General features: G+C 40.9%; 2 protein-coding genes across 5 annotated transcripts in view; one reads left to right on the forward strand and one right to left on the reverse strand.

Moving 5' to 3' along the window:
* LOC133658568 (mitochondrial import inner membrane translocase subunit TIM50-like) overlaps window positions 1–2,491 on the reverse strand; it is a 63,444-nt gene extending 60,953 nt beyond the window's left edge. Inside the window, exon 1 of the mRNA XM_062060745.1 lies at window positions 2,206–2,491. Coding sequence (XP_061916729.1) covers window positions 2,206–2,412 — 207 coding nt within the window. The 5' untranslated portion in view covers window positions 2,413–2,491. The remainder of the gene's footprint in view (window positions 1–2,205) is intronic.
* On the forward strand, window positions 1,649–24,532 carry LOC133658567 (CAP-Gly domain-containing linker protein 3-like). Of its 4 annotated transcripts, none has more exons than XM_062060741.1 (14): window positions 1,649–1,692; window positions 14,184–14,530; window positions 16,684–16,823; window positions 16,933–17,026; window positions 17,231–17,392; window positions 17,477–17,595; window positions 17,691–17,927; window positions 18,026–18,161; window positions 18,232–18,375; window positions 18,447–18,581; window positions 18,777–18,900; window positions 18,967–19,034; window positions 20,025–20,097; window positions 20,177–24,532. In XM_062060741.1, exons 1-14 carry the CDS (start codon window positions 1,664–1,666, stop codon window positions 20,229–20,231), a joined length of 1,863 nt encoding a protein of 620 aa, XP_061916725.1. In that variant the 5' UTR covers window positions 1,649–1,663; the 3' UTR covers window positions 20,232–24,532. The 4 variants fall into 4 exon arrangements, with proteins under 4 accessions (XP_061916725.1, XP_061916726.1, XP_061916728.1 ...); XM_062060742.1 differs by having other exon boundaries at window positions 18,450–18,581; XM_062060744.1 differs by lacking the exon at window positions 1,649–1,692 and adding an exon at window positions 5,725–5,830.
* Window positions 24,533–25,266: the final 734 nt, after the last annotated feature.

A 25,266-nucleotide genomic window follows, 5' to 3' on the forward strand; every position in this document is an offset into this window, starting at 1 on the left:
TCGGGCGGAATATTGTGTCATTTATCATTCTATTATTCTGTCTAAATTATGAGGGACAAGCTGTAAAAATGGATTATTAATTTACTTGTTCATTTACTGTTAATATCTGCTTACTTTGTCTTTTAACATGTTCTATCTACAATTCTGTTAAAATGTAATAATTACTTATTCGTCTGTTGTTTGGATGCTTTACATTAGTTTTGGATGATACCACTAATTTAGGTATCGATCCGACACCAAGTAGTTACAGGATCATACATTGGTCATATTCAAATGTAAACAATCAAATGCAGATACTTTTTCTTATGCCTTCTGATCTCTCTCTCTCTCTCTCTATGTCCACTACTTGCTGTCCATATCCTACCCCCCCCTCCACACCCCTGATTGTAAATAATGTAAATGTGATTATTTTGTGTGATGACTGTATTATGATGATAGTATATATGATAGTATATATCTGTATCATGAATCAATTTAAGTGGACCCCGACTTAAACAAGTTGAAAAACTTATTCGGGTGTTACCATTTAGTGGTCAATTGTACGGAATATGTACTTCACTGTGCAACCTACTAATAAAAGTCTCAATCAATCAATCAATTCAAAGACCTCATGTGTCAAGGGACGTATTTCCTGAGTTTATAAACATAATATAAATATTTTAAAAACTAAAAAAGACTTAATGATGCTAAAAAATATAGATGTAATCATAGTAGTATTGACTAGATACGCGCCTGTACTTGGTATCATTACAGTGGATGTCAGGTGTAGATCCACCAACGGCGTTTGTTTACATTGTGACATAGGTGAGCTATGGTGTGTAGTGAAGCATGTTTAGCTATTCCTCGTCCTGCAGGGATGATACTTGTAAGAAGAAACTCACTTTATTTGTCGCCATGGAGGCGAGGATTAGTGATTAGGGGAAACTGAACTGGCTACAATGTAAACAAAAACAGAATGCTGGACGACAGCAAAGACTTACAGCGTGAGGAGCAGAGAGGGCATCTACAAAGTACATCCGTACATGACATGACAATCAACAATTTCCACACAAAGTAGGATAGCGTCCGCACAACTTAAATAGTCTTGATTGCTAAAACAAAGCAGGTGCGGGGAATATCGCTCAAAGGAAGACATGAAACTGCTACAGGAAAATACCACCAAAACAGGAAAAGCCACAAAAAAAAGAGCACAAAACACTACACACAGGAAAACACCAAAAATCTCCAAATAAGTCACAGCGTGATGTGACAGGTCGTGACACTTACTTTGAGACAAGGGCTATAGTGATGTATGGTTGGTTATGGTTTGAATTCATATCCAACAATTGAAGCAATAACTTTTTACTGTCAATAACTACTGAGTTTACATTTTTTGTTTTCTGCAGTTGGTGTGCTTAAGCATTTTTTTCAATTAACAAAAATATGCCTTGGCTCCAAAAAGGTTGAAAAACACTGTTCTAGTTGATACAGACATCTACAATTTGGCCACTGCAAACTTGAGCGTGTTCATGTCAAGAAGCTGGGTTAAGGGAAGGTTCTAGAAGTGGGCGAGAGGGTCGTGGGCACCAGAGGGGAAGAGGACGGGCTCTACTCTGACCTTCACTGGTAACATTTATCTAACAAGTCCAACACACAAGAGCACAGTTTGGTCACCCACAACAAGATGCTTTCAAGGCAACAGTTACGACTTTGGTACGGAGGGACAAGCGGTAGGAAATGGATGGATGGATTCTCCGGTTATGACATTAGACAGCGCACGCTAGCTAATTTTATGTTGTGGTCACTAATTGGCATTACAAGCACACATTCAACAAAATGTAAAGGTTGGACTTATATGGGGTGTTTGTTTTGATTATGGTTAACTTTAAGAAGACCAGATATACAGTCAATCACAGTGCTAGCTAGCATGCTAGCAGTGGCTAACCTGCTAAAAAACCTGAGCAATGTTCCTTTTGTTCTATTCTTTCATTAGAAGTTAACTAGTTACTTAAGTGACCGTGGTGACGATGCGGTCAGCTTGTCTCAATGTCGAACTGAAAGATTATAAGGACGTGAAATAAGCGAACGTCAGGTTGGCCATGGCCGTACAGTGGTTTGTTTTCAACACCGGTACGTCTCAAGGTAGCTGGTTTACCAACTGCGGCTACATTTCCTCTTTCCCGCCCTGCTGACGTTGTCGTTTTGAACAAATCGAGCTCCCCTCACCTGACTCTGCTGTTGGAGCCTCTCCTGGAGAATCGCCTGGGCCAGACCACCCGTCGCACCCACTTGCCCGGCCGGCGGTTTTTCCGTGGAGAGTGCCCGTACGGTGTCCACCAGGGCGGGCGTGGAGGTGCCCACCGCCCCGCTCCTGAGCCTGACGAGGCCCCGGCTCGCTCGCACACACATGGGGAACACACGCGTAGCCGACATCTTGGATGGCAGTTGCCGGTGAGCTCCCACGACTGCGAGCTAAAGGACAAAGCCACCCGATTGGTTGCGTTAGTTTGAGTGACAGGCATGACATCCACTCAGCGCGGAGGGAGGCCATCAAGAAGACAAGTAGGCGTGTCCTGCGTTTACCTTCCAATCAGAAGCGAGAGTGCGTCTGACCTTCGGTAGCGACACAATTCCGCCATGTTTGTTGAGGGCAAAACCCCAAAGTTATTATAACACAGTGGTTCTCAACCTTGTTGGAGGTACCGAACCCCACTAGTTTTATATGCGAATCCACCGAACCCTTCTTTAGTGAAAAATAAAATGTTTTGTTTTTTTCCAAATTCAAGACTAAGTTATGTTTTTTTACTGGTGCACAAAATGAACTGTGCATGAACATCACCTTGTTCAAAGAACAAAACCAACACAGTGCATGAACTCACAACAAATTACACGCCTGCAAATCAGTGTGACTTCTGCTGTTGCTGTGTCCATAATACGCCGATAGGGAGAAGTTTTTATTTACACGAAGAGTCGGGTGTGTCTTGACCTCCGCGGCAGAGGCTCCGCCGAACCACTGAGGCCGACTCACCAAACCCCTAGGGTTTGATCGAACCCAGGTTAAGAACCACTGTTATAACACATATGTGTTATATCGCCATAGATTAATTTAATATGCTTTAATAAATAGTAAAATAAACAAGGCGAAAATACATTAATATTGGCGATTTAACGTCACTTTTAAGACTAGGGCCTAATTATTAACGCTCTCATTAACTTGCTTGAAACAATATAATCTAAAATTATAGTCCACTCTTAGACAAAAAACTCAAATATTGTGCTATCAATTATCGCTATAGATTAATTTAATATGCTTTAATAAAAAGTCAAATAAACAAGGCGAAAATACACTAATATTTGCGATTTAACGTCATTTTTAAGACTCCGGGCTAATTATTAACGCTCTCATTAACTTGCTTGAAACAATATAATCTAAAATTATAGTCCACTTTTAGACAAAAAAAATCAAATATTGTGCTATCAATTATCGCTATGGATTATTTTAATATGCTTTAATAAAAAGTAAAATAAACAAGGCGAAAATACACTAATATTTGCGATTTAACGTAATTTTTTAAGACTCTGGGCTAATTATTAACGCTCTCATTAACTTGCTTGAAACAATATAATATAAAATGATAGTCCACTTTTAGACAAAAAATTCAAATATTGTGCTATCAATTATCGCTATAGATTAATTCAATATGCTTTAAAAAAAAAGTAAAATAAACAAGGCAAAAATACACTAATATTTGCAATTTAGACTAGAAGCTAATTATTAACGCTCTCATTAACTTGCTTGAAACAATATAATGTAAAAATTATAGTCCACTTTTAGACAAAAAAATCAAATATTGTGCTATCAATTATCGCTATAGATTAATTTAATATGCTTTAATAAAAAGTAAAATAAACAAGGCGAAAACACACTAATATTTGTGATTTAATGTTATTTTTAAGACTAGGAGCTAATTATTAACGCTCTCATTAACTTGCTTGAAACAATTTAATCTAAAATTATAGTCCATTTTTAGACAAAAAATTCAAATATTGTGCTATCAATTATCGCTATAGATTAATTTAATATGCTTTAATAAAAAGTAAAATAAACAAGGCGAAAATACACTAATATTTGCGATTTAACGTAATTTTTAAGACTAGGGGCTAATTATTAACGTTCTCATTAACTTGCTTGAAACAATATAATCTAAAATGATTGTCCACTTTTAAACCAAAAACATTTAATATTGTGTTATCAATTATCACTATGGATTAATTCAATATGCTTTAATAAAAGTAAAATAAACAAGGCAAAAATACACTAATATTTGCGATTTAACGTCATTTTTAAGAATAGAAGCTAATTATTAACGCTCTCATTAACTTGCTTGAAACAATATAATCTAAAATTATAGTCCACTTTTAGACAAAAAATTCAAATATTGGGCTATCAATTATCACTATAGATTAATTTAATATGCTTTAATAAAAAGTAAAATAAACAAGGCGAAAATACACTAATTTTTGAGATTTAGACTAGAAGCTAACGCTCTCATTAACTTGCTTGAAACAATATAATCTAAAATTATAGTCCACTTTTAGACAAAAAAATTCAAATATTGTGCTATCAATTATCGCTATAGATTAATTCAATATGCTTTAAAAAAAAAAAGTAAAATAAACAAGGCGAAAATACACTAATATTTGTGATTTAATGTCACTTTTAAGACTCCGGGCTAATTATTAACACTCTCATTAACTTGCTTGAAACAATATAATCTAAAATTATAGTCCACTTTTAGACAAAAAAATTCAAATATTGTGCTATCAATTATCGCTATAGATTAATTCAATATGCTTTAAAAAAAAAAAAAGTAAAATAAACAAGGCGAAAATACACTAATATTTGTGATTTAATGTCACTTTTAAGACTCCGGGCTAATTATTAACACTCTCATTAACTTGCTTGAAACAATATAATCTAAAATTATAGTCCACTTTTAGACAAAACATTCAAATATCGTGCTATCAATTATCGATATAGATTAATGTAATATGCTTTAATAAAAAAGTAAAACAAACAAGGCGAAAATACAATAATATTTGCGATTTAACGTCATTTTTAAGACCAGGGACTAATTATTAACGCTCTCATTAACTTGCTTGAAACAATAAAATCTAAAATGATAGTCCACTTTTAGACAAAAAATTCAAATATTGTGCTATCAATTATCGCTATAGATTAATGTAATATGCTATAGTAAAAAGTAAAATAAACAAGGCGAAAATACACTAATATTTGCGATTTAATGTCATTTTTAAGACTAGAAGCTAATTATTATAGCTCTCATTAACTTGCTTGAAACAATATAATCTAAAATTATAGTCCACTTTTAGACAAAAAAATATAATATTGTGCTATCAATTATCGTAATATTAATGTTTCATTTGAGTCAATATGGGGTTGTTTTGGTTGCTATGTCCATCCATCCATTTCCTACCGCTTGTCCCTTTTGGGGTCGCGGGGGGTACTGGAGCCTATCTCAGCTGCATTCGGGCGGAAGGCGGCGTACACCCTGGACAAGTCGCCACCTCATCATATTATTTATTTTGTTCGGTAATTCCCGCCACGTGATTGGAACAAACAACACACGCAAAATAAAAATGATAATAATAATAATAATAATAATAATAATAATTTAAATGGTGGGACAACAGTAACAGGGGTTGGCTAGGGGGAGGGGCGGAGAGAGAGAGAAGTCCAGCACCATCATCATCATCATCCTCCTCCACTTCCACATAGTCGGTGTTTTTTGAGAGGATCGTCGCCAAGGAGCAAGTGGCTTGTTTACAGGTAAAAAAAAAAATCATGTTTATATTTATGAAATCCTTTAATTGATCGCCATGTTGGCGTTCGTGTGCGCGGTCACGATGATTAAGATGTGGAGGAGGAGGAACGGCGTTGTTCAATTTAATCATCCATTGTCCCCTTTCGCCATCACCAGACACCGTCATTTTATTTATATATCGTATTAAGTCGTCACATATGACCTCATGGCGTGTTTTATTGTGTGCATGCGCGGTGTTGTTGTTTTTTAATTCTTTGCTGCGCACATTGGCTGGAAGCTTAAAGGCAGCCATAATTGTTTATTTTGTTCGCCATCATCACCGCACAGCACGGCCAAGGTGGACCTGACGATGTGTGCTCGGTTGGTTTCTGTTTACTGGAGAGTTCATTTGTGTTTGTGGTCGTGTTGGGGGTAAAAAAAATGGAGGCAGAGAGAAGGATGAGGAGGAGGAGGAGGAGGATGCTGCCATGGCCGCCATGCTGCTGCACGTCACGTGGGCCCACCCCTCCTTCTACCATCAAATGTGCTACATGAGTCAGAGGATGTGATGCTCGTCTCACCTGTAAACATTCCAATTTGCTAAGAATATATCTAAATTATACTATAATAATAAGTCAGTCTTTCAACATAAAGAAAAAATGTCCTGTTAGCTTCATCATTACACAGCATTAAAATGTGCACAGGTATTGACGTCCTGGTCAGTGCAAAATAAGCTTCAAAACAACAGTATGAACTTGGATAGTACAGTTTATAATACACGGTACCCGTCCATCCGTTTTCTACCGCTTGTCCCAATCGGGGTCGCCGGGGGTGCCGGAGCCTATCCCAGCTGCCCTCGGGCGGACAAGTCGCCACCTCATGGCAGTAATACACGGTAATAAACCGTAAATAATGCTATTTGGTAACAGTAGAAAGAAAGTCAAACACAAAAACACAAATAGGCGGAGTGGACATTGGCAGAGAGAAACCACATTATTGGCTGAAATATTAGATGGTAGAATGAACTGGACATTTCATTTTAAAAATATGCAACATAAGGTGGCAAGAAATATTTATATAATGAATTTTAAAAAAAACAGGGGTCCCCAAACTTTTTGACTCAGGGCCACATTGAGTTAAAAAATAAAAATAGGAATTATGTATTTTTTTATCCATCCATCTTCTTCCGCTTATCCAAGGTTGGGTCATGGGGGCAGCAGCCTAAGCAGAGAAGGCCAGACTTCCCTCTACCACTTCGTTGAGAATATATATATATATATATATATATATATATATATATATATATATATATATATATATATATATATATATATATATATATATATATATATATATATATTGGCACTCAACAACAAAGGGTTGGAGTTGGGGGTTAAATCACCAAAATGGCGGCGCCGCTGCTACCCACTGCTCCCCAAGGGGATGGGTCAAATGCAGAGGACAAATTTCACCACATCTAGTGTGTGTGTGACAATCATTGGTACTTTAATCTTAATATATATATATATATATATATATATATATATATATATATATATATATATATATATATATACATACACACACACACACACACACACACACACACACACACACACACACACACATATATATATACATATATACACATATATATACATACACACACTATATTGCCAAAAGTATTCGGCCACCTGCCTTGACCCACATATGAACTTGAAGCTCCATCCCATTCCTAACCCATAGGGTTCAATATGATATCGTATCGGTCCACCTTTTGCAGCTATTACAGCTTCGACTATTCTTGGAAGGCTGTCCACAAGGTTAGCAGAGTGTGTTTATAGGAATTTTCGACCGTTCTTCCAAAATCGCATTGGTGAGGTCACACACTGATGTTGGTCGAGAAGGCCTGGCTCTCAGTCTCCGTTGTAATTCATGCCAACAGTGTTCTATCGGATGCAGGTCAGGACTCTGTGCAGGCCAGTCAGGTTCATCCACACCAGACTCTGTCATCCATGTCTTTGTGGACCTTGCTTTGTGCACTGTCATGTTGGAAGAGGAAGGGGCCCGCTCTAAACTGTTCCCACAAGGTTGAAGCATGGAATTGTCCAAAATGTTTTGGCATCCTGGAGCATTCAAAGTTCCTTTCACTGGAACTAAGGGGCCAAGCCAAACTCTTGAAAAACAACCCCACACCATAATTCCTCCTCCACCAAATTTCCCACTCGGCACAATGCAGTCCCAAATGTAGCGTTCTCCTGGCAACCTCCAAACCCAGACTGCATCCGACGCTTTGCATTAGACTTGGTGATGTATGGCTTGGATGCAGCTGCTCGGCCATGGAAACCCATTCCATGAAGCTCTCTGCATACTGTACGTGGGCTAATTGGAAGGTCACATGAAGTTTGGAGCTCTGTAGCAACTGACTGTGCAGAAAGTCTTTGCACTATGCGCTTCAGCATCTGCTAACCTCTCTGTCAGTTTACGTGGCCTACCACTTGGTGGCTGAGTTGCTGTTGTTCCCAAACTCTTTGATTTTCTTATAATAAAGCCGACAGTTGACTTTGGAATATTTAGGAGCGAGGAAATTTCACGACTGGATTTGTTGCACAGGTGGCATCCTATGACAGTTCCACGTTGGAAATCACTGAGAGCGGCCCATTCTTTCACAAATGTTTGTAGAAACAGTCTCCATGCCTAAGTGCTTGATTTTATACACCTGTGATTAGGACACCTGATTCTGATCATTTGGATGGGTGGCCAAATACTTTTGACAATATAGTGTATATACATTTATATTATTATACTTATTTCCTAAAGTTATAAAAAATAAAAAATGACCCCAAAAAAATTTGCTAATGATAAACATGACTGTAGTATCAACCATACACTGATACTATACTTTGTATTGTTACTGTTGATATTTGTATTTATCCACTCACGTCTGTTAACATTCAAGAGAGATAGCTTAGGCCTGTTGTATCCTCCTACGGTGTGTAGCGTAGCATGTTTAGCTATTCCTCGTCCTCCAGTGATAATGTTACATGGAGGAAACAGTTTATTTGCTGGAGGCTAGGATTAAAGTTAAAGTTAAAGTACCAATGATTGTCACACACACACTAGGTGTGGCGAAATTATTCTCTGCATTTGACCCATCACCCTTGATCACCCCCCGGGAGGTGAGGGGAGCAGTGAGCAGCAGCGGTGGCCGTGCCCGGGAATCATTCTTGCTGATTTAACCACCAATTCCAACCCTTGATGCTGAGTGCCAAGCAGGAAGGTAATGGGTCCCATTTTTTTATAGTCTTTGGTATGACTCGGCCGGGTTTGAACTCACAAACTACCGATCTCAGGGCGGACACTCTAACCACTAGGCAGGTTACTTAGTGATTGTGTGGACGGGCGTTAGATCCGAGCAAGGACTGTTCGCTGCGTCGATGACACGGTCGTTCGCTTGTCGCCGTCTAATTTGCGGGACACATGCTAGAAGGTGTCATCTAAATGCATTCTCACAATATGACGATAGTATTAAAAGCTCTACTGCCGGACAAATTTATGTAATTTATGTCGTCTATATCAGAAGTCCCCAACTACCGGGCTGCGGCCCGGTACCGGTCCGCGGACCGATTGGTAATTATGACTTAGCTCCGGGCATAATTTCATTTTTGAGTAGCAGAAGCAGGCTTCCATGAAAAAAAAGACTCCCCTGGTATAAGATAAGATACAATATATATAAGATTTAAAAAATGATAATAATAATACAATTTCTTTTATTATATAATATAAAATTATTTTTTATTAAATCAACATAAAAAACACAATATATAGATTATATATCAATATAGATCAATACAGTCTGCAGGGATACAGTCCGTAAGCACACATGATTGTATTTCTTTATGAAAAAAAACAAAAACGCTTGTGACGTTTAAAAAGAGTAACATTAGTAGTAAGGGCGAGTTTATGTGGAGTAGTTGGTAAATGCTGGTGTTTGCGTGATGCAACCGACAGCAACAGCACAAGAGTGCTGCTGTTTGTGCGTCTGACCATAGCGACGTCTCCTTTGACACACAAAGCAGTCTTTTTTTTGGCCCCTTCTCTCCGTGCGTGTCCGCTCTTTCCAAAAGAGTCTAAATCAGGGCTGTCCAAACTTTCTCCACTGAGGCACTGAAAAAATGAAAGCATTCAGGGGCCATTTTGATGGTTTTCATTTTTAAAACCGATGTAACATTTTTTGTAACTCTTAGGGCGGGGGTCAGCAACTCTAGTGCCGCCCTAGTGGTTCCTGGAGCATTTTTAAAAAAGGATTGGAAATGGAAAAAGATGGGGAGAGATGTCCGATAATGGCTTTTTTGCCGATATTCCGATATTGTCCAACTCTTCATTACCGATTACGATATCAACCGATACCGATATATACAGTCGTGGAATTAACACATTATTATGCCTAATTTTGTTGTGATGCCCCGCTGGAAGCATTAAACAATGTAACAAGGTTTTCCAAAATAAATCAACTCAAGTTATGGAAAAAAGTGCCAACATGGCACTGCCATATTTATTATTGAAGTCACAAAGTGCATTATTTTTTTTAACATGCCTCAAAACAGCAGCTTGGAATTTGGGACATGCTCTCCCTGAGAGAGCATGAAGAGGTTGAGGTGAGCGGGGTTGGGGGGGCAGGTTTCTGGTAGCGGGGGTAGTATATTGTAGCGTCCCGGAAAGAGTTAATGCTGCAAGGGATTCTGGGTATTTGTTCTGTTGTGTTTATGTTGTGTTACAATGCGGATGTTCTCCCGAAATGTGTTTGTCATTCTTGTTTGGTGTGGGTTCACAGTGTGGCGCGTATTTGTAACAGTGTTAAAGTTGTTTATACGGCCACCCTCAGTGTAACCTGTATGGCTGTTGACCAAATATGCATGGCATTCACTTGTGTGTGTGTGAAAAGCTGTAGATATTATGTGAATGGGCCGACACGCAAAGGCAGTGCCTTTAAGGTTTATTGGCGCTCTGTACTTCTCCCTACGTCCGTGTACACAGCGGCGTTTTAAAAACTCATACATTTTACTTTTTGAAACCGATACCGATAATTTTCGATCGATAATATCAGCAGTCCGATATTATTGGACATCTCTAGGGAAATATATATTTTTTGTTTTAGTATGTTTTTTGTTTGAGGACAAACACGACACAAACCTTCCCAATTGTTAGAAAGCCCACTGTTTAATATGTTTGTGTGTATGCTTCACTGATGACAGCATTTAGTGAACATTGTTTTGTCCTACTAATTTCGGCGGTTTTTGAACTCACCATAGTGTGGACTGTGACATAAACAGTTTGTTTACATGTAAAATCTTCCACTCCTTTGTGTCATTTTGTCCACCAAAAGTTTTATACTGTGCGTGAATGCACAAAGGTGAGCTTTGTTGATGTCATTGACTTGTTGGAGTGCTAATAAGGTATATTTGGTCACTGCATGACTGCAAGCTAATCAATGCTAATATGCTATTTAGGCTAGCTGTATGTACGTATTGCATCATTATGCCTCATTTGTAGGTATATATGAGCTCATTTAAATTCCTTTACTTGTATCCTCGTTGTATATAATTTACATTTGCATGTCTCATGCCACATTATCTGTATGGCTGCATTTCAGATAGTTGTTTGTGTGCCATGTTGTTCCAGACCACAGCAAACATTACCTAGCTTGCCAAATATTGTAATAAATCTATTAAAAGAAAACAGCCTGCCATTTCCTTTAGCTTGGAAACACAGCTTAGACACACTTTTGTCCATTAAAAGCCATTTTTTTCCAGGAGTTATCTCACCTTCTGAGTAGCCTCTGATTTACTAATGGTTTCTAATGTTGTAAAAATGTGTAGAATAAATATAAAATTTCAACATTTCTGTCAACGAAGATTTGCTTCAGCCTGCGACACATAGTCATTTTGATAGTAGGCTGTTATAGCTAATATAGACACTTACGTCATTATAAGACTTATATACGGCTTTTCATTTTTTGCGGCTCCAGACAGATTAGTTTTTTGTATTTTTAGTCCAATATGGCTCTTTCAACGTTTTTGGTTGGTTCTTGACCGATTTAAACAATTCCAACACCAACTAATTCAGTTTATTCAGGACAGTCATGCTCCTAATAATTTTTTTTTTAAATCCCGATTTTCCCCAAATTCTCAAATTTCCAGGAAGTTCCCATTGAAATGAATGGGACATCTTTCCAAGTTGCACAATTCCCACATTCTTCAACCGATTCAAACCATTCCTCCTTCAACACATTCAACTCATTCTAGACATTCAAACAACCATTTTCCACTTTCAACAAATTTCCAGGAATTCCTGTTTTTTTTTTTCTAACCCAATTTCCAACTTTTTTCGTTTGACTACTCCTATTCCTTTATTCATCCCATTTTAACTGTTCCACCGTCAAAACATTTTTCTTAGTCAGGACAAAAAAAAAAGTTGGTTTAGGAACTACAAACATTCTCGGTTTTCCCGAAATTCCAGGAATTCCATAATACCATTTCTCAAATAAAAAACTGTTAATACTTCAACATTTCTTGACCGATTTAAACAATTCCAACACCAACTAATTCAGCTAATTCAGGACATTCATGCTCCTAATAATTTTTTTTTTAAATCCCGATTTTCCCCTCATTCTCAAATTTCCAGGAAGTTCCCATTGAAATGAATGGGACATCTTTCCAAGTTGCACAATTCCCACATTCTTCAACCGATTCAAACCATTCCTCCTTCAACACATTCTAGACATTCAAACAACCATTTTCCACGTTCAACAAATTTCCAGGAATTCCTGTTTTTTTTTCTAACCCTATTTCCAACTTTTTTTCGTTTGACTACTCCTATTCCTGTATTCATCCCATTTCAACTGTTCCACCGTCAAAAATTTTTTCTTAGTCAGGACAAAAAAACAAGTTGGTTTAAGAACTAGAAACATTCCCAGTTTTCCTGAAATTCCAGGAATTCCATAACACAATTTCTCAATTAAAAAACTGTTAATATTTCAACATTTCTTGACCGATTTAAACAATTCCAACACCAACTAATTCAGTTCATTCAGGACATCCATGCTCCTAATATATATATTTTTTAAATCCCGCTTTTCCCCAAATTTTCAAATTTCCAGGAAGTTCCCATTGAAATAAATGGGACATCTTTCCAAGTTGCACAATTCCCACATTCTTCAACCGATTGAAACCATTCCTCCTTCAACACATTCTAGACATTCAAACAACAATTTTCCACGTTCAACAAATTTCCAGGAATTCCTGTTTTTTTTTTCTAACCCTATTTCCAACTTTTTTTCGTTTGACTACTCCTATTCCTGTATTCATCCCATTTCAATTGTTCTACCGTCAAAAATGTTTTCTTAGTCAGGACAAAAAAACAAGTTGGTTTAAGAACTAGAAACATTCCCAGTTTTCCTGAAATTCCAGGAATTCCATAACACAATTTCTCAATTAAAAAACTGTTAATACTTCAACATTTCTTGACCGATTTAAACAATTCCAACACCAACTAATTCAGCTCATTCAGGACATCCACGCTCCTAATCATTTTTTTTTAAATCCTACTTTTCCCCAAATTCACAAATTTCCAGAAAGTTCCCATTGAAATGAATGGGACATCTTTCCAAGTTGCACAATTCCCACATTTTTCGACCTATTCAAACCGTTCCAACATCAACACATTCTACTCATCCTGGACATTCCAACTAACACTCTCCCAAGTTCCAAACCAAATTTCGGGTTTTCCTGGAAATTCAAACTATTCAACATTAAAACCATTCCAACATTCAAACTACTTACATTCGTACTACATTGTATCAGCATTTCAGTTCAACTTTAGCATTTGAGCATTCACACGCAATTCCTTCACGAATTGCCTCATCTAGTCAATTATTTTTGGAGGAATGCGCAGCTTTGTGTTATTAGTGTGCGAACAGTTTTTATGTTTTTTTTTGTAATAGGCCCTAAAAAAATGATCTGCAGGCTGCAAATGGCACCCAGGCCGCATTTGGACACCCCTGGTCTAAATATGAAACTAAATAGTAAAAACAGTGAGAAAATTACGGGTGTTGTTGCATCATGATAAAGTGCAATTGCTCCTGGATAACAATCCTTTAGAAGTACGAGTGTTTGTGAGAGGAAGGGAGCGGCTGCTGGTTGGACTCCATCATCTGGTCCATTTGCTAAGTGCAGTGTTGACTCTCAATCAGATGGACAAAGATGTGTTGATTTGGCTGCAGCCTCGGTAGCTTTATTGCCTCCATCGTCCTCGGACTTGTTCTTGGACTCCAAATGAAAAGTGGTCTGGCCTTCATCCGCGTCTTTTTGTGTCTCCCAGGCCCGCAGCTTCACGTATCATGACTAAAGAGGAGAACCTGGAGATGCAGGAGAAGGAGAGGCACGACCGCGAGGACCAGGAGGACGGGAGGGTCCAGAGGGAGGAGGAGGAACAGACTGAGGAAGAGGAGGATGAGGATGAAGAAGAGGAGGGGGGGTATGAGATAGAGGAGGAGCAGGCAGAGGAAGGAGAAGAACACGAGGAGGAGGGCTCGGTGGACAGGGAATGTGATCCTGCTCCTGAGACTGAGCTCCTGTCAGTGTCTGCGCTCCCTAGTCCAGTCCAGGAGCCCCGACGTCGAGCTATGGTGCACCCCTCTGCCCAAGCACCCCTTCCCAAAGACTACGGTATGCCGTACGCACAGTCGTACCACCTTAAATATGTACTACCCTACATAAATACTGTCATTTACACTTTCGCACATACACATTGTCATTCAATCAATCGATCAAAGTTTACTTATACAGCCCTAAATCCCAAGTGTCTCAAAGGGCTGCACAAACCACAACACATCCTCGGCTCAGATCCCACATTCTACCAATCTACCTTAAATGTACACTATCTTGCATAAAAATTCTCATACCACCTTAAATGTACACTATCTTACATAAAAACTCTCATACCACCTTAAATGTACACTATCTTACATAAAAACTCTCATACCACCTTAAATGTAACTTATCTTATATAAAAAGTCTCATACCACCTAAAATGTACATACCATCAAACCACCTTAAATGTACACTATCTTACATTAAAGCTCTCATACAAACTTAAATGTACATACTATCAAACCATCTTAAATGAATGTAAAATATCTTACATAAAAACTCTCATACCACCTTAAATGTATACTATTTTACATAAAAACTCTCATACCACCTTAAATGTACATACTATCAAACCACCTTAAATGTACACTATCTTACATAAAAACTCTCATACCACCTTAAATGTACATACCTTACATACTATAAAACCACAATAAATGTACACAATCTTACATAAAAAGTCTCATACCACCTTAAATGTACATACCTTACATACTATCAAACCACCTTAAATGTACACTATCTTACATAAAAGGTCTCATACCACCTTAAATGTACATACCTTACATACTATCAAACCACCTTAAATGTACACTATCTTACATTAAAGCTCTCATACCACCTTAAATGTACATACCTTACATACTATTAAACCACATTAAATGTAAATATCTTACATAAAAACTCTCATACCACCTTAAATGTATACTATTTTACATAAAAACTCTCATACCACCTTAAATGTACATACTATCAAACCACCTTAAATGTACACTATCTTACATAAAAACTCTCATACCACCTTAAATGTACATACCTTACATACTATAAAACCACAATAAATGTACACAATCTTACATAAAAAGTCTCATACCACCTTAAATGTACATACCTTACATACTATCAAACCACCTTAAATGTACACTATCTTACATAAAAGGTCTCATACCACCTTAAATGTACATACCTTACATACTATCAAACCACCTTAAATGTACACTATCTTACATTAAAGCTCTCATACCACCTTAAATGTACATACCTTACATACTATCAAACCACCTTAAATGTACACTATCTTACATTAAAGCTCTCATACCACCTTAAATGTACATACCTTACATACTATCAAACCACCTTAAATGTACACTCTTACATTAAAGCTCTCATACCACCTTAAATGTACATACCTTACATACTATCAAACCACATTAAATGTAAATATCTTACATAAAAACTCTCATACCACCTTAAATGTACATACCTTACATACTATCAAACCACAATAAATGTACACGATCTTACATAAAAAGTCTCATACCACCTTAAATGTACACGATCTTACATAAAAAGTCTCATACCACCTTAAATGTACACTATCTTACATAAAAGGTCTCATACCACCTTAAATGTACATACCTTACATACTATCAAACCACCTTAAATGTACACTATCTTACATTAAAGCTCTCATACCACCTTAAATGTACATACCTTACATACTATCAAACCACATTAAATGTAAATATCTTACATAAAAACTCTCATACCACCTTAAATGTACATACCTTACATACTATCAAACCACCTTAAATGTACATACCTTACATACTAAAAATGTACATACCTTACATACTATCAAACCACCTTAAATGTACACTATCTTACATGAAAACTCTCACACCACCTGAAATGTACATACCTTACATACTATCAAACCACATTAAATGTAAATATCTTACATAAAAACTCTCATACCACCTTAAATGTACATACCTTACATACTATCAAACCACCTTAAATGTACACACCTTACATACTAAAAATGTACATACCTTACATACTGTCAAACCACCTTAAATGTACACTATCTTAAACACACACTGTCATACCACCTTAAATACACTCACTGTAATTCCCCCTAAAATCAATGTGTGTGTGGTCCTCAGCCTTCACCTTCTTTGACCCCAATGACCCTGCTTGTTTGGAGATCCTCATGGACCCTCACACCACCATCCCCGAGCTGTTCGCCATTGTGCGCCAGTGGGTCCCCCAGGTGCAGCACAAGATCGACGTCATCGGCAACGAGGTGAGAAGTCATGCTGGTCGCTGCTCTCATCCCTCCGCCCATTAGACGGGGCTAAAAGACCCCTCGTCATGTGACCAAATGATGACGGACCTGTGTCTCTGGGTCTCAGATCCTGAAACGTGGTTGCCATGTGAACGATCGTGACGGTCTGACGGACATGACGCTGCTTCACTACAGCTGCAAGGCGGGCGCGCACGGCGTCGGTGAGATGTTGACACTCAACGTCTGCAGCATTTAATGATGACTCATCGGTCCTGTGCTCCGCTGGTGTAAACATGGACCTGGTGTAAACATGGTCCTGGTGTAAACATGCACCTGGTGTAAACATGGACCTGGTGTATACATGGACCTGGTGTAAACATGGACCTGGTGTAAACATGGACCTGGTGTCTTCTGTGTGCGTGCAGGCGACCCGGCGGCATCGCTGCGTCTCACCAGCCAGTTGATCTCTCTTGGCGCCGACGTGAGTTTGAGGAGCCGCTGGACAAACATGAACGCTCTGCACTACGCCGCCTACTTCGATGTCCCAGAACTGGTCCGAGTCCTGCTCAAAGCTGCCAAACCCAGAGGTAGAATTTGACAACCGTGCTGTGGGATGTTTGCCCCCCGACAGCAACGTGAGGCGTGGTCTAACGTCCTTTGTTGTCTCGCAGTCTTGAACTCCACGTGCAATGACTACCACCACGGGACGGCGCTGCACATCGCTGCCTCCAACCTGTGCCTGGGTGCGGTCAAATGTCTGCTGGAGCACGGCGCCAACCCCACCGTCCGGGTCAGAACTTGACACTTACTCTCTCAGACACGTTACATGAAAGTTTTCTCGGAGTCCACTGATGGAGTCTCCGTGCCCCATCTCTTTGTCTGCAGAACGAGAAGGGCCAGGTGCCGGCAGAGGTGGTCCCAGACCCGATGGACATGAGTCTGGACAAGGCGGAGGCCGCCATGGTGGCCAAAGAGCTGAAGCAGCTGCTGCAAGACGCGGTTCCACTGAGCTGCAACCTTCCCAGGGCCACGCTGCCCAACTATGACAACATTCCCGGGAACCTGATGTTGTCCTCGATGGGGATGAAGCTGGGAGAGCGAGTGCTTCTGGACGACATGAAGGTCGGTACCACAACGACTCGTTCCTTCACAGAACCTCGCCAGTCAATAGACCACATGGTCTGATAACTCTCTGACATAAACGTCTACTTGTCTTTCAGAACGGGACACTGAGGTTCTGCGGTACCACAGAGTTTGCCAGTGGTCAGTGGGTCGGCGTGGAGCTGGACGAGCCTGAGGGGAAGAACGACGGCAGCGTCGGTGGCGTTCGCTACTTCATATGCCCTCCTAAACTAGGTAACACCACCACCGTGCCGTGTCCCTGCCAGTAGGGGGTAGAAAGTAGAAACTCCTTTCTGCTCTGCAGGGATTTTTGCTCCAGTGTCAAAGATCTCCAAAGTTGTGGACCAGACAGTCTCCTCTGTCACCTCCACCCCCAGAACGCCCCGCATGGACCTGGCCTCGCGCCTCGCTGGGAAGACCAAGAAGGAAAAGGAGAAGAAGGAGAAAGGCAAGTATCTTTGGAAGCATGAGAGTCACACCAAGGTAGAAGAACAAGCTCTGACTGTGTGTGTTTGTTAGCAGCCCAGAAGAAAAAGTCTTCAGTAGTCAGTCTGGATCCCGAAGGACTGAACGTTGAGGTCGGAGATCATGTCCTGGTGGCCGGGCAGAAGCAAGGCATTGTGCGCTTCTTTGGAAAAACCGACTTTGCTCCAGGTATGTCGGTTTCTGCTAGAGTCCAAAGCCATTTGAATGAGTCTGAAACGTGAGGACATGTGGTGTCCCTCAGGACTCTGTTTTAAGAACATGACTGATTCCTTTCCAAACCAAATCCCTTGCTTGTTCATTGAGGTAGTTGAGAACTCTCAGTTGTATCAAACATGTTGAGAATCAGACGTGCCCGTCCTGTAGGTTTCTGGTTCGGTGTCGAGCTGGACCAGCCCACGGGTAAACACGACGGCTCTGTGTTTGGAGTGCGTTACTTCAACTGCCTGCCCAAATATGGAGTGTTTGCTCCCCCCTCGCGGGTCCAGAGGTGAGAGCCTTTGCTTTTGACTTGTGTCAAAGGAAGTGCCATGACAGAAGACGTCTTTTCTCCCAGGATTGGAGGACCTAAAGACGCCTCACAGAGAGACAACTCAATGGTGAAGAAAGTCCACCAGGTCACCAGTAAGTTTTTCAACCTTTTTTGAGCCAAGGCACATTTTTTGCGTTGAAAAAATCCGGGGACACACCACCAGCAGAAATCATTAAAAAACTAAACTCAGTTAAAAGTAAAAAGTCGTTGTCGCAATTGTTGGATATGACTTCAAACCATAACCAAGCATGCATCACTATAGCTCTTGTCTCAAAGTAGGTGTACTGTCACCACCTGCCACATCATCACCGTGACTTATTTTGAGTTTTTTGCGGTTTTCCTGCGTGTAGTGTTTTAGTTCTTGTCTTGTGCTCCTATTTTGGTGGCTTTTTCTCTTTTTTTGGTATTTTCCTGTAGCAGTTTCATGTCTCCCTTTGATTGATATTTCCCGCATCCACTTTGTTTCAGCAATCCAGAATATTTCAGTGGTTTTTAATCCTTCTTTGTGGGGACATTGTTGATTGTCATGTCATGTTCGGATGTACATTGTTACTTTGCTCCACAGTAAGTCTTTGCTGTTGTCCAGCATTCTGTTTTTGTTGACTTTGTAGCCAGTTCAGTTTCAGTTTCGTTCTGCATAGCCTTCCCTAAGCTTCAATGCCTTTTCTTAGGGGCACTCACCTTTTGTTTATTTTTGGTTTAAGCATTAGACACCTTTTTACCTGCACCGTGCCTTCTGCTGTTTCCGACATCTACAAAGCAATAGCTACCGGCTGCCACCTACTGGTATGGTATGGTATAACACGGTTACTCTGCCGAGCTCTAGACAGCACGGACACTCAACAACAACACATTATTTGCAGACTATAATTACTGGTTTGCAAAAAATATTTTTAACCCAAATAGGTGAAATTAGATAATCTCCCACGGCACACCAGACGGTATCTCACTGCACACCGGTTGAAAAATACTGTTTCTAGCACATGAAAAGTGTAGACCGGAATGATCAAGGAAGGTCACCCCCTCTCGCACAAATCCACGGTACGTCCGCCGTGCGATTGACGTGTTTTGTCTCCTTGCAGTGGCGCAGCCCAAGCGTAACTTCAACACGGTGCGTTCTCCTAAAGACCTCACCTCGGAAAGCTCCATATCCAGGTAGAGGCCATGTGTCGCATGGCTGCCAAGATGGCAGATGTCCGTAGCTCTTCTCTCAACTGCTCTCCCTGTGCTTCAGGTTGCTCTTCTGCTGTTGGTTCCCGTGGATGCTGCGAGCTGAGATGCAGTCCTAACTACGCTGCTGTCCTCCTGCTAGCTAACAATCGCTGTTGTTCGTCCAACCCGGCGAAAGCTTCCTCTCTCCAGCTCTCAGTCCACCTTCTTCTTCTCCTTTCAATCTTTAGTGCCTTGTTGAAATGTTGATCAAACCTTCCTGCTAAAGAACCCCCCAACCCCCAATTCTCCACACCAGATACTCTCTTCATTAGCATCTCACCTCCTAGCTTAGCTTGCTCTTTGTTTACTTGTCATCAGCGTGTGATTTTAGCTCCACATTGTTTGTTTCGACTTCCGAGATGCTGTTGTGTATCTAAACAATTCCAATATGTGCTGCTGACAGTTGGGAACAATAGTTAGCGTCAATCTTCTGCTTTTTTGACGTGAAAACGGAAGATGTTGGTCAAACACGGGAAAGTTCAATACAGGATCTGTTCCTGGCGTCCATCTTGTCTCTGCATTGCTTTCTCGTAGCTGCTTTGTTGCTATATTTAGCGAGTATTCAGAGCATACTTGCCAACCCTCCCGATTTTTACGGGAGACTCCCGAATTACCCCTCCTGAAAATTTCCCGGGGCAACCATTCTCCCGATTTTCACCCGGACAACAATATTGGGGCCGTGCGGTGATGGCACTGCCTTTAGCGTCCTTTACAACCTGTCGTCGCATCCGCTTTAACTCCATCCAAACAGCGTGCCGGCCAGGCACATGTTGTGTGCGGCTTCTACCTACACACGTAGGTGACTGCAAGACATACTTGACCAACAGCCACACAGGTCACACTGAGGGTGACCGTATAAACAACTTTAACACTGTTACACATATGCGCCACACTGTGAACCCACACCAAACAAGAATGACAAACACATTTCGGGAGAACATCCGCACCGTAACACAACATAAACACAACAGAACAAATACCCAGAATCCCTTGCAGCCCCAACTCTTCCGGGACGCTATAATATACACCCCCGCTACCACCAAACCCCGCCAACCTCAACCCCGACCCCCATCTCCTGAATTCGGAGGTCTCAAGGTTGGCAAGTATGATTCAGAGTCCTCGGGCAAGTTTTTCGTAGATTATAGGATACTTTTGGAGGCTGACGTAAAGGTGCGTATAATTCATAAACCTGGATTATAGTCCTGCGTAGTCACGTCTTGATTCTTTTGGCAGCTCTTGGTCCGGGTTGAGCGCAAGACGTGCAATCCCGCCCCGAAACACCAGAGGCGCTGTTTTTCGGCGCATCAACTTGGTGAGCAACCGAAAGTTTCGCTTGCCCTTTTAGCTTTGTCGCTACACGATTGATACCGGAAGACACGCACGCGCAAAGACCACGTCACGTCCACGCACACTGTCACGGTTACCATGGTTTTTTTAATGTCATCTTTATTCCAATACAAAAAAACCATTAAAGAATATAGTCTTTTTCCAAACCGTACCGATCTGTACATACACCCGAACTTAGATTCCACTAAATTAAGTAATTGATCTCCAAGTTGGGGAGGAGATCTTGCCCCAAGTGGAGGAGTTCAAGTACCTCGGAATCTTGTTCACGAGTGAGGGAAGAGTGGATCGTGAGATCGGTGCGGCGTCTTCAGTAATGCGGACGCTGTATCGATCCGTTGTGGTAAAGAAGGAGCTGAGCCGGAAGGCAAAGCTCTCAATTTACCGGTCCATCTACGTTCCCATCCTCACCTATGGTCATGAGCTTTGGGTTATGACCGAAAGGACAAGATCACGGGTACAAGCGGCCGAGATGAGTTTCCTCCGCCGGGTGGCGGGTCTCTCCCTTAGAGATAGGGTGGGAAGCTCTGTCATCCGGGAGGAGCTCAAAGTAAAGCCGCTGCTCCTCCACATGGAGAGGAGCCAGATGAGGTGGTTCGGGCATCTGCTCAGGATGCCACCCGAATGCCTCCCTAGGGAGGTGTTTAGGGCACGTCCGACCGGCAGGAGGCCACGGGGAAGACCCAGGACACGTTGGGAAGACTATGTCTCCCGGCTGGCCATATTGATATTGTTTTATTTCCCAGCTTTACTTCATTTCATAGAAATGCCAGTCAGGAAGTGACAAAGTTGTGGACTGATGGAGTCTTCCGGTCCCGATCGTGTAGCAACAAGCTTGTTAGCGTCCTTCGTTGTGAGCAAACAATGCTAATTCAAGAGAGAGAGAGAGAGCGTGTGTTCATAGAGCTGAAACTAATCGATGTGTTACAACAATCACTTTTTAAGAAAATATTGATCGGAGATCGGAGGAGTTTACGATGCAAACTAGACCATGTCATTTAAAGTACCACTTCTAGTCACACACACACTAGGTGTGGTGAAATTACTCTCTGCATTTGACCCATCCCCTTGTTTCACCCCCTGGGGAGGGGAGGGGAGCAGTGAGCGGCAGCGCTCGGGAATCATTTTGGTGATTTAACCCCCAATTCCAACCCTTGATGCTGAGTGCCAAGCAAGGAGGCAATAAGTCCCATTTTTATAGTCTTTGGTATGACTCGGCCGGGGTTTGAACTCACGACCTCCCAGCCTCAGGGCGGACACTCTAACCACAAGAGCCACTGAGCAGGCTAAATTAAGGGACTTCTAGCGACAGTTGTCCAACGTGTGTCCCAGCTTCTGAGTTAGCATTAGCATGTTAGCTAGCCGCAAAGACGTCTTTAGTTAAGTCAAACGCGACTAAATCATCTTCTTCTTGCTTGCTTCCAGTCTGAAGATGTGTCGGATGGAGGAAGCACTGACGCAAACCTGAACCAAATAAGTCTTGAACAGACCTAGATCTGTGTCATACATACAGTATATCTCCTTCACCAAAACCGCTAATCAGCCCAAACAACAAAGCATACTTGCCAACTCTCCCGAATTTTCCGGGAGACTCCCGAATTTCAGTGCCTCTCCCGAAAATCTCCCGGGACAACCATTCTCCCGAATTTCTCCCGATTTCCAGCCGGACTAAAGGCACGCCCCCTCCAGGACCGTGCGGACCTGAGTTAGGACAGCCTGTCGTCACGTCCGCTTGGCCAACCAAAAAGTAACCACAGAACACTTTGGTTGGCCAACGGTTTACATTGTATTGCGCACCCTGACGGCAAGTGTGGGAGTCGGTTCTGAGTATGAAGTAAAGAGACGTAACTTTGTCACCTCGCCTGGTTATTGACTCCAACCCAGAATATTACACTGCCCATACCTATGCTCCTTCAAGGGCTGTGCTACTGGCTGCAAAGCATTGCACTTTCAAATACAACAATGAGTAGAGAGGCGTGTTATGTGTGTATATGTGTAAATAAATGAACACTGAAATTCAAGTATTTATTTCATATATATATAAAGAAATACTTGAATTTCAGTGAATTCTAGCTATAAATATACTCCCCCCCCCGCCCCCCCATTAACCCCGCCCCCAAAATATCCCGAATTTGGAGGTCTCAAGGTTGGCAAGTATGCAACAAAGTGAAGTATTTAACGTCTTTGTGTTGCCGCCTTATATGAAAGCGTATTATAATTATTATCATTAAGAGTATTATCATCAGCGTTCACACTTTCAATATTTGATCGCCCAACAATCACTGAGTCGCCTTTATTCTTCCTTTTTTTTTTTACTCGCTGAATCTAGTCGGTCTCGTCACGTCCTTTTGTGACCGAGGTCCTACGAGGACGCCTTAAAATTAATAATTTCCCTAATGATCATAATCCCCTGTCTGCGTCTCTTTATCATCGTCAGCCTTTCTTTCTTTGGGCCCCTTCCTGACATGTTGTCTGCTTGGAGGTCACATTCTGCTTTTTGGCCACCAGAGGTCACTAGTGTGTAGTTATATATTTATAGATCTACTACCATAAATGATATTACGCTTGTACACCTGTAGCTCTTGTTCACTTGTTCCAAGGACCGTGCCTATGATTTCAAATGTAGGACAGTCTCGTCTGTAGATAAAACACACTTGGGGTCGTTCTAACGTTTCTTAACACGCCATGAAAGGGACAAGCGGTATAAAATGGATGGATGGATGGATGTCAGTGTGTTTGCTACTGTACAAGCGAGCAGCCATGACAAAAGTCATCTTGTTTCTTGTGTTGACAAATTCGGTCCTTCCCGCCAACTACCTATGTACTGTACAGCTTTTATCGTCTCAATAACCTCACCAAGTGTACTTTTGAGTTATTTTGTGTTTTTTATTGGTGTCCTGTGTGGAGACGTCGTGACGCAAACATCCAGTCACTGCATGCTGTGTATTTTGTCCAACTCGTCCTGAGCATGGAAATGCATCCGATGACAACTACTGTGCTGCAATATTCTACTAAATAAACTGATTTGATGTTGCTTTTCTATTTCTTTTTACGTTTATTTGAAGCACGCCACCGGCCCTACGCACGAAAACAATGCTTCTCAAACGTTGTTTCACCAAGCAGCACCTCAGAAAATGTTATGGTACAGGCGGGGAGGAAGGAGACGTCGTTTAGCTCTATTTATTTATATACAATATTACGAAGTGTGAAACTAACCCAAAATGTGTATGTGTGCGACTATGTGTAGTGATTATACACTATATTGCCAAAAGTATTTGGCCCCTGCCTTTACTCACATATGAACTTGAAGTGCCATCCCATGGAATTGTCCACAATGTTTTGGCATCCTGGAGCATTCAAAGTTCCTTTCACTGGAACTAAAAGGCCAAGACCAACTCCTGAAAAACCAACCCCACACCATAATTCCTCCTCCACTAAATTTCACACTCGGCACAATGCAGTCCGAAATGTAGCGTTCTTCTGGCAACCTCCAAACCCAGACTGGTCCATCAGATTTCCAGATGGAAAAGCGTGACTCATCACTCCAGAGAACGTGGCCCGGTATCGGTCCGTGGACCGATTGGCCGCACAAGAAATACATATATATTTTTTATTTTTTTTATTTTTTTATTAAATCAACATAAAAAAACACAATATATACATTATATATCAATATAAATCAATACAGTCTGCAGGGATACAGTCCGTAAGCACACATGATTGTATTTATTTATGACACCAAAAAAAATTTTCAAGCATTGACCGGTC

This window comes from Entelurus aequoreus, linkage group LG10 (genome assembly GCF_033978785.1).
Source record: "Entelurus aequoreus isolate RoL-2023_Sb linkage group LG10, RoL_Eaeq_v1.1, whole genome shotgun sequence".
NCBI lineage: Eukaryota > Metazoa > Chordata > Actinopteri > Syngnathiformes > Syngnathidae > Entelurus > Entelurus aequoreus.